The sequence below is a fragment of the Pteropus medius genome, unplaced genomic scaffold, assembly GCF_902729225.1.
Source record: "Pteropus medius unplaced genomic scaffold, Ma_sr-lr_union100, whole genome shotgun sequence".
Taxonomy (NCBI): Eukaryota; Metazoa; Chordata; class Mammalia; order Chiroptera; family Pteropodidae; genus Pteropus; species Pteropus medius.
The window spans coordinates 250301-263133 of record NW_024354501.1 but is presented as its reverse complement, the minus strand read 5'-3'; the positions used below and the strand labels follow the sequence as shown (position 1 = coordinate 263133).

The following is a 12833-nucleotide window of genomic DNA, read 5'->3' as shown; positions in this document are numbered from 1 at the left end:
AATTACCATGCCGAACAGCAGCGCCAGCGTCTCGAAATCGATCCACTCCACCACGCGGGCCAGGCTGGGTCTCTGCGGTCAAAGCACAAACCTGCCCGTTACTCTCGCCACGTCCTCTTGGTGCCGGGCGGGACAGACGTGCCGCCCTCACGGCAAACCCGGTCCTCGGGCCGGAGTCGGAAGGCAGATCCCGTCCCCGCTGAAGCCCACTGGGGACCCGGGGCTCCCGCCCGTCGTCTCTCGCCTCCACTCCAGCCAGATGGCCCCCCCTCGTCCCCAAGGGCTGAGAGCACCCAGGGTCCGTTCCCACACCCCTGAGCTACACGGCCCTGGGCACACGCGTGACCGTGACGAGCCTTTCCTCAGCTAAAATGGAGAACGGCAGTGCTGGGGGTGTGTGTGTGCGTGTGCGTGCGTGTTAACATCACATGACGGTGCTGGGTGTGCGTGTGCGTGTGTGTTAACATCACATGAAAAGTACTCATCAGTGCCACGAAGTCTGTCAGTTCGTCCCTGTACCACGGCTTCTGGAGGGACACGTGGGACACGACACAAAGGCGCGGAAACACCGGCTCTCGGCCGGTTCCCGGCCCGTCTGCGGCTGGCATCCCATCCGAACATAAGCCCTGGACGCAAAACGGTGCCACTTACATCACCCATCACGGCCAGCACCGCCAGCGCCGCCAGGGCCCCCAACATGGCTGCCAGCGTCCTGTGAACGATCTGGAAAGAAACGCAGGGAGCTGCTGTCCAGCCCGCAGCGGGAGAACGCAGAGCCCGCGTCGGGCAAGCGTCTGTCCGCACCGGCCCTGCTGCGCCACGTCGGTGACGACAGGGAATCGTGGGTGCCGCTGCTTCAGAATCTGGACGGCCCAGGGACACACGCGGCAGCAGCGTGACCTCCGAAGAAAGCCGCCTTCGCTTCCTGAAGAGTTAGGGGACCCTCGTGCAGAAGCGGAGGCTGAACAGAGTACGTTCCACAAGGAAGCCTGCGGCAGGCTCGTCGTTTGCCACACGATCCCCAGGTGGCCGGGCCCCGTCACTGAGGCTGCTTCTGCCGGACGGCGCGCAGCCCACAGTCCCTCTAACTCAGACTTGCGTGTCACTGCGGAACCGCGAGAGCATCTTTCCTATTTAATTGTAATTTCGGATGCACGTGTAATTTTTAAGACAGGATGTGAAGAAAGCCGAGGACAAGGAGCAGCTGACACCCTCGAACAGCGCCCGCGGGAATGCGGAGCGGCGGAGCGACTGTGGGAAAGTCTGCAGCTTCTTAAACAGTTACCATCCCCTTACCACGTGACCCAGCAAACACACCCGAGGGAAGTGGAAACATCCGTCCTGTTCAGTCGATGAAAGGAGGGGGCCCTGAGGCTCTGACGCTGCTCCTCGAGCAAACCCCACCTACCCAGACGCACGGAACCCTGAGGACTGAGGGCGCCGGTCACAAACCGCGACGCGGCTTTCCCAAGGCGTCCGTCACCTCGGCCACTGCCGCGCTCTGCTGCCACCTTCTCTCTACACAAGTCCTTCCCCAGCTCGGGTCAGCAGAGTGCTGTCGTGCCACCGCGAAGCACTGGTCAGGTGGCATGGTCACGGGGCAGGAGCACAGGTCAGCGGCCAGGACCTGGGACGGTGGGGGAAGGGCGGGGCAGTCACGGGGAGCCCGTGGTGGCGGTGCGGTTGAGAACCTTTACTGTGGCACTGGTCACACGGGCGACACATATCAAGTTGCACACGGCCACCCCACACACACCCAAAGGACTGCATGTGTAACCCCTGGGACCTGAGGCAGCCTCACAGACTGCACCCATGTCCCTTCCTCTGTGCTGCTGCCGGACCCCCACTGTGCGGCACGTCCAGGCTGAGGGGAGGAGGGGGCTGGACAGGGGGCAGGGGAGGGTGCGGCACATCCAGGCTGTGAATCGACACCCCCTGAATCGATGACGTGTCCGGTACACATAACAGGGAGCCACAAGGGACGATGCCTGGTCCTGGAGATGCACCTGGCTTCCCCTCACCTGTCTGCTCCGTGTCCCCACCAGGGTACATGCCATGTGACTGGCTTCTTCACAGAGGCTTTTTTTTTTTTTTACGCCTACAGCACCTGGTCTTCCTAGGTGGTCTCCCACCCAAGTACTAACCAGGCCCGACCCTGCTGAGCTTCTGAGATCACGCGGGACCGGGCGTGTGCAGGGCGGCGCGGCTGCACTTTCACGGGACTTTTATAACCTCGGGATAGTGGTTGGGAGAGAGAGAAAGGATATTTTTCCTAAACAGCTACTAATAATGGTCATTAATTAGTGAAAGACGAGTAAATATTTATAAATCGTGATTTTCAAAGGTTGTAAAATTATGCAAAAAAGCTGAACAAACCTAGAATAGTAGAGAAATAATTTTTTCAAAGATAAACTGACACTGGGCTGCAGTTCTTAATAGCGACTGTAACTGATGAAGGCGCACCGAATCGATTAAACCCACACATTCAAAACGGCGTTCGGAGAAGCAGGAGAGAGACAGGAAACGGACGCGGGGAACCCACCGGAAGCTGCTAAGGCAACAATTCATCACCACGGAACTCGGTGGTGGAGAAAAGCGGTTTATGTCGAGTGTCTGGTGTTCCGCGGCTGGGCGGGAGAAATTCTCCCACACGGACGCGGCGACGGAACAGTTCCCTGCGCACACGAACGGCGGCACTGAGCCGGCCCAGGACACCACGCGCTCAGGGGTCCCGGCTGGGGCTCGGCCCTGCACCAAGGCCGCGGCGTGGACAGCGGGTGTCTGTCCGTGGTGCTGAACGCAGGTCGCGCCCGCAGAACTCCACGCTGAGCAAGTTCAGGGAAACCGCCGCGTGGGATCGCGCGTGCCCCTAATGTTAATAACCCAGCTACCGTTGGCAGCAGAAAGAAAGAGCTTTAGGAGCTGAGGTAACGGGGAGCTTGGCAGTAAACGGGCTGGGCTGCCACCGCCTAACCTCGCCAAGTCATCTCAGCACTCCTGCAGGGGGACATCTGGACACCGGTCCTCCTGATACCGTTCAGCTGCCACACACCTGTGACGTGGACCCCGAACTCCACCCGAAGCCTCCACTCTCAACTGCAGGCTTGCGCCAGAGAGGGGGAGAGTGACAAGTGCACCCCACGAGGAAACGTCAGCCCCATCGGGGTGCGGGATTTCCCGCAGGATGGTGAGATAGAGCTCTCCACCAGGAGCTGGTGCACAGACCCTCCCCTCCCCCGGCACACCTGGGCCGCCACCCTCGAAGGTCCCTTGGGAGAGCCTGGGGGCAGGGCTGGCCCTTGGCTAGCATCTGGGTGCCCGGCTTTGGGGCGCTCCCAGGTGACAAGGGTGGAACATGGCGCTCTGCCTGGGCCGTCCGCAGAAACATGACTGCCGCTGAGCCCGGGACTCGGGTGGGCTGCGTGTGCCTGTGCGACACCCCCCCAGCCAAAGTCCTGCTCCCCACTCCCCGCTGCGGAGTGCCCTCTTGCCGCTGGCCACGGCGATACGCCCAGCCCAGGGCACTGCCTCTGAGCCTGAGTCCCTCTGGAACACCGCGCAGGGCGTGGGCGGTCTTGGTCCTGTCACCACTCGAAACGGGGGTAACGCTGGCGGAGAAAAAGTCGGGACCGAAACGCAGAGCACCGGGCCGTGGAAACAGCACCGACAAGTGGACCTTGCTGGACAACTGGGGATGTAACTCATTAGCAACGACCCTCACTGGGCGACTGGACGACCGCATACTCCGGAACGTTCTTGGCCACATTCTGGAACATTCCTGTGTTATCCCAAGGTCGCTAAGAAACACCCCTCAGTGCCACACCCTGTACTCGCTTCCCGGGCTGGCCTTACGGGAGCCCACACACAACGTGCCGCTGACATCTGGTTTCACGGTGAAGTCAACAAGGGATCTGCAGCCCAGGCGGTGGCCACACTTTGCTTCATGCTGTGGAAGGCAGAGCCACTAACAGTCCCCAGAAACGGCCGCCGCCCAGGGCAGATCGTCTGTGAAGAGGCGCATCGGCTGAGTGACAGATGGCCCTTCCGTACACACAGCCCGGGAGCCCCGAGTCCCCATCACGTGCACAGTCCTGTGAAGCAGGTAGGGACACCTCGACATGCCTCCCCCCGCCACAGAGGCCAGCAGTGTCCCCTCGAGGTCGTACGGTGAGGGAGGGGCAGAGCAAGAGTGAAAAAGTCACGTGCACGTTCGGTTTTCTCAGGTAAGTGCTGGCTGCTTCCACGCGTCAGCTGCCAAGGTCCCGCAGACGCTCCAGTGCGGAGCAGCGTCCTACCGGACTGAGGGGCGCATGACGCCTCAGAAGACACACTGGTGCCACCAGTGTCTTCTTGATCAAGAGCAGGATCAAGCCTCCCCTCCCCCGAGCACCCGAAGAGCTGCGGGCCACTTCCTGTGGGCACGGACAAGCCCGGGAGGACAGGTGGGGACACTACCTCGAATATGATCAGCGCGTAGACCCCGGCGAGGATGGCTGCGGCGGCGGTCACCTGCGCGCCCACGCTCGCCCGGAGGTGCTGGTGAGCCATCAGCAGGGGAACGAGCTGGGTCTGCTGGAGGGAGGCCCGGATGCGGATGGAGACGGTCTCTCTGCAGAGTAACGCAACCGCCTTAGCACGGGTGAGAGACAGACCCCACGTCACCAGCTCTGGCTTGCTCCCTCGGCGTCCTGCATGACACAGGTCATCCACCACCACGACCAGAGTCCGCACTGATGTCGCGGCGGTTCAGCCCGATGGCCGGCGGGGAGACGGGGGCCCTGAGCTCAGGTGACACAGACGCGCGCCGACAGTTCGCAGGAAGCGGGACGTGCGCACGGGCCTGGCCATTTGACGTCTCCTCCTCCTCCTCACCACACCCCTGACTGCTGCACCTGCTACGAGGCAGCAAAGCCACCTCCTCACATACCAGAGATTCAGAAAGGGCCGTGTGCGACCTGGGAACCACAGCCGGGTCGTCCCCAAGCGTGGCCAAAAGCATGAGAGCAAGAAGCTCGTGAGGACTCAGCGGCACGCGGCACGCTGCCGAACGCTTTTCCCAAAGCCCGGTCAGTAGCTGCTCTGAGTGGAGCTGTGTCCCCCGAATTCCAACCCTCGGAGAGTGACCGTACTTGGACACGGGGTCTTCACAGAGGCGAGTAAGCTAAAACAGTGGCCCTAATCCAATGTGGCCAGCGTCCTTATGAGAGGGGACGGGGACACAGATAGGCACAGAGGGCCAACCACGCGAGGACGGAGGGAGGAGAGCGACGAACGCTGCTGACGCCTGAGGAAGTAACTGCCCACTGCTTCCGGCTCCCGGGCTGCGGGCCCAGCAAACGCAGACGGCGGCCGGGGCACAGGGTCCACGTGGGGAGACAGGGCTCAAGGCCGAGGAGAACCCCGGTTTCCTGGTCTCCCCACCACACAGCTTCAGATACTGGTGAAGCTGACGCACAAGCTACAAACACCACTGGCTTCACGGTGGCCCTGCCATCGACCCTCTCGCTTCCCGGCGTGTGTGTCATGACGCCACGTCCTTCGTGCCCACTGTGCACAGGAAGAGCATCTCGTCCAGGCCACACAACCCACCTGGCCAAAATTCAGAGTCCCCCAGGTCAAACCTCTTTAGGTGAGCGTGTCCCAGAGGGTCCCCCAGACCCCCGTCACCTGAGACCCACCTGCTCGGCACCTCAAAGGTCCTGCTCACCACCAGCCGGTCGCGTCTTCTTGGATTTAAAAATACCGTCCAGTTCTGAGTGACCTGTGAAGTCGAAGGGTGAAATCACGGTCGGGCTTGGGACTTGAACCGCAGTCCAGATCCGGCACCGTTCAGGGCAGGGGCTTATTACAATGAGACAAGGACAGAGGGAGGCCGCAAGGCCTTTCACGTGGTCCCATGTGTGGACGCGTCCAGGCTGAGCACAATCTGCCGTGAGGAAAGGGACCTGTGTGTGAGACTTGGACTCTGAGCCACCGGGCACCGCAGGAGGAACGCCTGCGGAGAGCCGCTTCCCGCAAACTGGGGTGAGTGGGGAGAGCCACGGGGTCTCGATCTCTCCTGAGCAGGGCCAGATGCAAACAGAGAGGGAGGGGCTGGTTGGCCAAGGGACCAGGCGACATTCGATGGCATGGACGTGTCCTCGTCCCATGGGAAGGCCCACGTTCGCCTGCACCCCAGCACTGAGGCCACTCCCAGTCAGAGCTCACGGGCATGAGTTTACTGTAACCCACTGGGGAAAGCGGCAGGCGCATGCTGGCCTCATGACAGTGGCCCTGCCTCGCGGCCCCCAACAGACCCACTCAAGGACACTGAGCTCACGAGGAGACGAGGCGGGATTCGACTGGGGAGTGTGACCTGCTGCGGCCGCCGCCGCCTGGAGCCTGGAGCGTCGGTCCGCGTCACCTCCACCACCACGCGCTCCGCGCTCTCGGGCCGCGGGCCACCGGCCGCCAGGGCCCCCGCCAGGTCCACCTGCAGCAGCGTGGAGTCCGCGTGGCCACTGAGATTCGCAGCTGGGGGCCGTCAAGGGAAACCACGGCACCAGGAGGGGGCACCCAGGGTGCCCACCACCCCCCTGCCACGCCCTCCCCAGACGGTGCGCAAGGAAACACACGCCCGGCATTTCCGGCCGCCGCCACTGCCACCGACCTCGCCCACCCCCGGCCCCTCACCCCACACGCGCCCGACAGTGCGCGGCTGGAACCCACTGGGTCACGCCCTAGGCCGTCCTCGCCCCACGCTGCCTCTGCGTCTCCCTCTCGCCGCCTCCAACGCCCCCCAGGCCCCTGGCCTATGAGGGGGCAGACGGACCGCTACGCGTGTGAGCACAAACCGCCGTGTCCATGCCCATACCCGAGGGCTCCAGGTCCCTACCGTAAGGTGAGAAATCACAGCGAGGACGAAAGCAGGCACCCGAAGTCAGCTGAGAGACACGCACGGGGGCGAAGGAGCGTGCGTCTCCAAGCTTCGACACTCACGGCAGAGCTACCTACGGCTGAACGTGTGTGTTCCCCCTGCCCCCAGCATCTGTGAAAGGCCTGCCCCCGTGTGGTCGCATGTGGACATGGGCCCTCTAAGGAAGCCACTGAGCTTCAGCAAGGTCCTGGGGGAGGCCCGGCTCTGACGGCGTCAGGGTCCCCATAACAAGAGACACCAAAGCGCTCCCCTGTCTCCGTCCACACACAGCACCGAGGAAAGACAGGGAGGACGCGGCGGGAAGGCCTGCCGGCCGGGAGGCCTCACCAGAAACCCACTCGGCCGGCGCCCTCATCTACGTGTCTCTCGTTCAAGCCACAGAGTCTGCAGCCTTTCGTGACTGCAGCCAGAGCCGGCTGCCACGCCCACGCTCTGTCCCCGACACGTCTGCCTCGTAATGACAAGGTGCGAGACCTCCAGCAAGGCCAGAGAGCACGCAACGCGAAGAAGCCGGGCGAGCATCAGACCCAGGGGCAGAGCCGGGAAAAGGACGGCAGAGACCGCCCACGCGGGAACACCAGAGCCCCGAGGCCGGGCCCTAAGCTATGTGTCACCCGGCGATCGTCACCCTTCCCGGGAGCCCCACCACCAACCGCCCACCCCAGCGTCACCAAGTGCTCCTCCCCCGTCACTAAACGCCCCGCTCTCTGTGCTGCGACCTTCGACAGCAGCTGTAGCGGTGCCGGGTGTCTGCCGCCCGGCCCTCCACCGTGACCACCCCACCTCAGCATGTGGCTTGGATACAGTAGCTCTCCAGCTGCGACACAGCCACCAACTGCCAGGACTTCCCCTGGTCTGGGTAGAGGCTAAACGAAACCTGTAGTAAACAGAAACATTTTGTGACAGATTGCGGCGTGAGAGTAAAAGGATTTAAATAAATCGGATGAAAATAGGGGTGTGATAATGTTGCTCCGAACGGCTTTTCTTAGGTATTAGGATAAACACCTGAGCCCTTCTACCATTTCTAGCTACAGTGGGCCTTGACCATTGACACTGGCCAATTTCAAGGCTTGAGTACCCGGCCAGGAAATTAAGTCATCGGTGTTAACGTGGTTTCCCATCGGGGCGGGGGGCAGGGACTGTGTGCCGGCGGGATCTGCAAAGCTCCGTATAAACCAACCGAAAGTAAATTAAAGTGACGTAAAGACAATGGACTATAGCAGTTCTAAACCCCAAATGGTCACAGATCACAAAGGACGCACGTCGCAAACAGGCACACACACACGCAGATACACACCGCCAAACTCGGGGTCCGCACACCCATGCATTTGGCAGACGTATTTTGAGTGCCTGCGCTGGGATCGCAGCTGGGCTAGGTCAAGACACACACCACACACGTGCCAGCAGCCAGACACACTCCCTTCACGTCAGAGGCCACACTCAGGTCACCTCCAGAGGCCTGCAACCCTCGCTGAGGACGTCCGGGCAAGTAAAGTCGGAGTCAACAGTAGAAGCACGGTGGCCCGTAGGGCAGAGCCCTGGGCCACCTGTGATCCCTGGACCCGACCAGACACCAAGAGTGTTTACAGCATGGGTTGGAGGAGAATCTCGTAAGCCACTTGGGGTGGGAAGTGAGACCCGGGCGCAAGCTAACTGTCTTCTAAGGATCAAAGTCAGGTCACCAGACCTTTCCTTGTGTGATGGAGACAAAACCCGGAAGTATTGCTGAGGCGGGACCCCTGCCACCCAGCTCCCCACCCTGCACGGCCTCGCATCTCCCTGCCCTCCCCCCAGGCGCACAGCTGAGACGCCCTGTCCCCTAGCCCGTAGGACGCCCCCGCAGAGCCGCGGGGTACTCACGGTGCACACCACGACGAAGACGAACAGGCCCGTGACCTTCAGCCACCGCATGCAGCGCCTGCGAGGGAAGGGGTCAGGCCAGTGTCACCCGGCAGCAGCCCTGCTGGCACCACCCAGACCTGCCGCCCCCTGGAGCATGAGTTTACTGGAGCCCCGGGTGCCCTCGCCTCGAAGCCGCGTTCGGATCCCCGCACCCCCCGGCCCGCCCCCTGGCGGAGGCTGCGAGGAAAGCCAGCGGCCCGGGCATTGCGCTCGGGGGCCGTCGAGGCCCGTTTCCCCGACACTAGCCTTTTCCTGGCTCTGAGACATTGAGCCCTAATTTCCCTCCAAGTTTCCTGAAAGGCGGGAATATGGGTCTGATCGTCGAACAGCTCCGCGCCGAGACTTGCGCGAACGCTTGGGAGAAAAGCTCAACGCCGTGCCAGGTGGAAGCAGCCGAGCCTCCGAGGGCCCCCTCGGCGGTAACCAGCGGACGGCCAGGCCGCACGCCGGCCCCGGGACCCCGCAGGCGTCCTGGCCCAGGGCCCGTGCCGCGTGAACCGCGGGCCTGGGCCCGGGTCGCCCGGGCCAGGCGCACCCACCCGGCGTCGCCCCAGGGCGCTCCCTGCGTCCCCCCTCGAGGCCCTGGGGCACACCTGCCCAACGAGCAGATGCTTCCACCTGCGAACCCCGGGCTGCCAGCGAGGGGCGCACCGGCCCTCTGGGGGCGTCCGCGGCGCCCCTGAGGAAAAGCGCATCGCATCGCAGGGGCGAAGCGGGGCTTAAGGAGGTGGAGAAGGGGGAGGTGCCGAGGGCGAGGCCCCGCCCCATCTTACCTGGGCCCCGTGAGGCGGGGCCGGTCCGGCGCGCCCACCGGAAGTACGCGCGCGTCCGTGTCCCACTCCGCGCAGCTGCTCTCCCAGGATGCTCCGGGGTCGACGGGCTCGGGGCCGCCCGCGCGCATGCGCCGTGACCTGGAACGAGGCCTTCCGGGTCAGCCCCGCAGCGTGGCGCAGGCGAAGGCGTCCCGGCCGCTGCGCCCTCAAAATGAGTCGCGGCCTCTCCAGAAACGTCAGCTTGCTGTGAGGTGGCGCTTGGCACACAGCTGCTTCTGGCTGCCACCAGCCCGGCCCTGTCCCCGATGCTTTCCCAGTGGTGCGGGGCCATGAAGCAGAGGCAGCGCCCGAGGACAGCCTTCTGGACGCCCCGCGGGTAAGTTGGGCCCCAGGCCGGCGGAGGGCAGCGCGCCACGAGGGCGGGACGGGGGAGCAGCAGGCCTGGCCGGATGGGCCCCGGAGCCCGATGAACCAGGGGCGTCCTCGGCTTTCCGGGAGCAAGAGTGGCTGCACCCACGCACTTCCGGTTGAATCTCTGGGCTTCGGGGCAACGTGTCGCGTGGAACGCTCGTGGGACCACAGTGTTGACGTAACAACGGTCAATACTGGCAGAAACGGGGGGTGTCACTTGAAGCCCCTTAGCTCAACAGGGCGTTGCTAAGATAGAGAAGAGGCACGGGCTCCACACACATTGACTAAATGTTAACCCGGGTTGTGTGCTGCCAGCTGGACCTGGGGACGGGGCGAGCAGCCATGCTGCCGGCCAGACAGAGGAACCCACAGAAGGCAGGACGAGGCCTGCCAAGGTTGGTGACAACTTCTGACTCACACCGTGAAAGGGAAACCGGAAAGTCCTTAAGCTATAACTTTCACAGAAACTAAGAATCAGATATTAACCACATTCCTCGAGCGCTGGGCGTCTCACTCTATCTCTGGGAGGGGACCACGCTCTCTGCGGAGCGCTGCCCCTGCTCCGTCAAACTCCTTTTGTCCCTAACTCTGGCTCCTGCTTGAGTTCTTTCCTGCCCACGGCCAAGGACCGTCTTGGCAGGCGTAGGTCTTCAGTCCCCACTGGCCAGATGCGCCCTGCCGGGCCTCACTGGAGAAACCCAGAGATACAAATTAGCCTTTGTGAAACCAATATGTAACAAGATAAAGTCGTTAGTGTGCAAACTTGGAAAATAGTCAATGATCTTTTCTGTTTTATGACCTAAAAATACTCATGTTTGAGAAATAATATCACCACCCCCTAACTTCTGAACAAACACGACCGTAACTAAAAACTAAGGAAACCATTTTCTTATAAGTAGAGGAAAGCTGACGTCAGTGTTTTTAGAGCAGTGCCATGTCCTATGTGGTGGAAGTGGATGTTTCCTGCCCTGTCCAGCGTGGTGGCCACATGTGCTCACTGAAGTCTGCAACCTGCCTGTCAAGATTGGTACACAAGGTCAGTGGGATGGAGAGGTGACATCACTGTCCCCTCGTAACGTGCCAGGGGACACCAAGCAGGCGGCTCCAGCTGTCAGAAGTCTGCGGAAGGAAGAGGTGAGGCCCTTCCTTCTGGGGGAGAGAGCCCATGAGTCACTTGGCCTCCAGACCGCACTGCTCTGGACGCTCCAGGACCACCCACGCTTGCCCCCAAAGGGCCTTCACACTCGAAGGAAGCGGTGTTTTCAGCCACATCGCTGTCGACATCTGAGCCAGATAACTCTCTGCTGTGGGGGGCTGTCCTGTGCATGGCAGGATGCTGAGCCTCCACCCTTAAATGTCAGTAGCGCCACTCCCCCGGCTGTGACAGCAAAAAATACCTCCAGACAGTGCCTGGCTCACCCTGGTGAGAAGCCCCGGCCCGCGGAGACGGCCTGGCAGAGCCGTGTGCATGCGTGACTGCACGTGTGCTGCTTAATCAGTGCGGGGTCATAGCCAAGGTCATTTGGAAATTCATAAGCCACAGAATTCAACCACGAGAATCATGAAACATCTACTACCTGGAGTTGAGAAGGTTCTGGCAGAGACCAAACATGTCAGGCGAGAACATCTCGGGCAGAAATTCTCCAGCATGAGGCCAAGGGCCATCCTCGGACATTAATTTGATAAGAAAGGGGGAAAGCTCACCCTTTCCCTTGGGAGGCATTCCTCAGCAAAGGAGTGTTTTCCGTGAGGCTGGGGCTGAAGGCCTGGAGGAATGGAGCGTGAGACCTGACGGACAGAGCGGAGAGAGGGGTCACCAGCAGGAAACGATGGGCGTCCTCAGCGACGGGGGACTAGGTTCAAGGACGGCAGTCAGCGGGAAATCTGACGTGAGAAACTGACGAACGTTAACTCTTAGTTGTAAATGCTGGAGTTGGGAAATGGTTAGAAACGACTCTGCCAGCAGCATAGACCGGACCGGAAGGGAAAAGCCGAAAGCCGGTCAGACCGATGATGCCGTGGGAGCGAGACCGAGGCCAGACCCCGCTGCTGTTCCAGGCAGAGCAAACCATTCATTCCGGGATGCTCGAGAATTGTTTCCTTAGGTCACGGCATGTAAATGTCACACATCCGAAAGACCACGCCGGAGGAAGGGCCGCTGTGAACTGATCAAAGCGGGAGGCCTCCCGGGGGAGAAGCTGCACAGCCACCGCAGGGCTGCCAGCGCACGTGGCCGCCCCTCGCTAGGGGACGTGTGACGTCAAAAGCGACCTGCCTTTCCCGAGGCCCCTTGGGAGCGTGGCGCTTCGCGTGCTAGCGCGCCACCTTTCCCCACGGGGCCCAGGCCCTGCCCAGCTGCCGGGGGCCCAGCTAAGTGCAGAGCGAACGGGAAGCTTGGAGAACGTCTCCCTCCTCGTGCAGGCGCCTGTGACCCGACAGACACCAGTCTCATGGATGAATGAAACCAGGGCCGCGAGCTGTGCCACGTCACACGGAAGACAGAAAAGGAGTCTGTCTTAGGCCAGCGGGTGTCCCCTCGGCACAGCCTCCAGGAAACAGATGGACAAAGAGTCTGTCTCGGGGGTGTTTGTGACGTGCACAGATGCCCCGGCCGGCACAGAGGAGAGGACAGGCGGGAGGCCACGTCTGCCCGGGGTTTAATGGTTATGTGCTCCGAGCTATTCAAACCGGCTTCGAGATCAAGTTGGGCTTTTTAATCTCCATTCTCCCATCAGGCCAGAAAGGCCCCAGGTTCATTTAGATAAGTGTCTCCACGAATCGACCAACATCAGGCGTTGGCTGTAACTCCCTGGGGTGCTGAGTTACATAGC

The 12833-nt window shown here is 61.8% G+C and overlaps 1 protein-coding gene and 1 pseudogene across 1 annotated transcript in view; both read right to left on the bottom strand.

Moving 5' to 3' along the window:
• Nucleotides 1–12833, bottom strand: part of OCA2 (OCA2 melanosomal transmembrane protein) — a 52261-nt gene that overhangs the window by 33648 nt on the left and 5780 nt on the right. The window contains exons 3-11 of the mRNA XM_039853388.1: nt 11707–11790; nt 9592–9729; nt 8777–8834; nt 7721–7793; nt 6356–6513; nt 5679–5761; nt 4456–4609; nt 652–723; nt 7–72 (exon numbers count right to left, since the gene is read on the bottom strand). Of these exons, the coding sequence (XP_039709322.1) occupies nt 7–72; nt 652–723; nt 4456–4609; nt 5679–5761; nt 6356–6513; nt 7721–7793; nt 8777–8834; nt 9592–9729; nt 11707–11790 (886 nt within the window). The remainder of the gene's footprint in view (nt 1–6; nt 73–651; nt 724–4455; nt 4610–5678; nt 5762–6355; nt 6514–7720; nt 7794–8776; nt 8835–9591; nt 9730–11706; nt 11791–12833) is intronic.
• Nucleotides 2096–2214, bottom strand: LOC120595379 (uncharacterized; annotated as a pseudogene).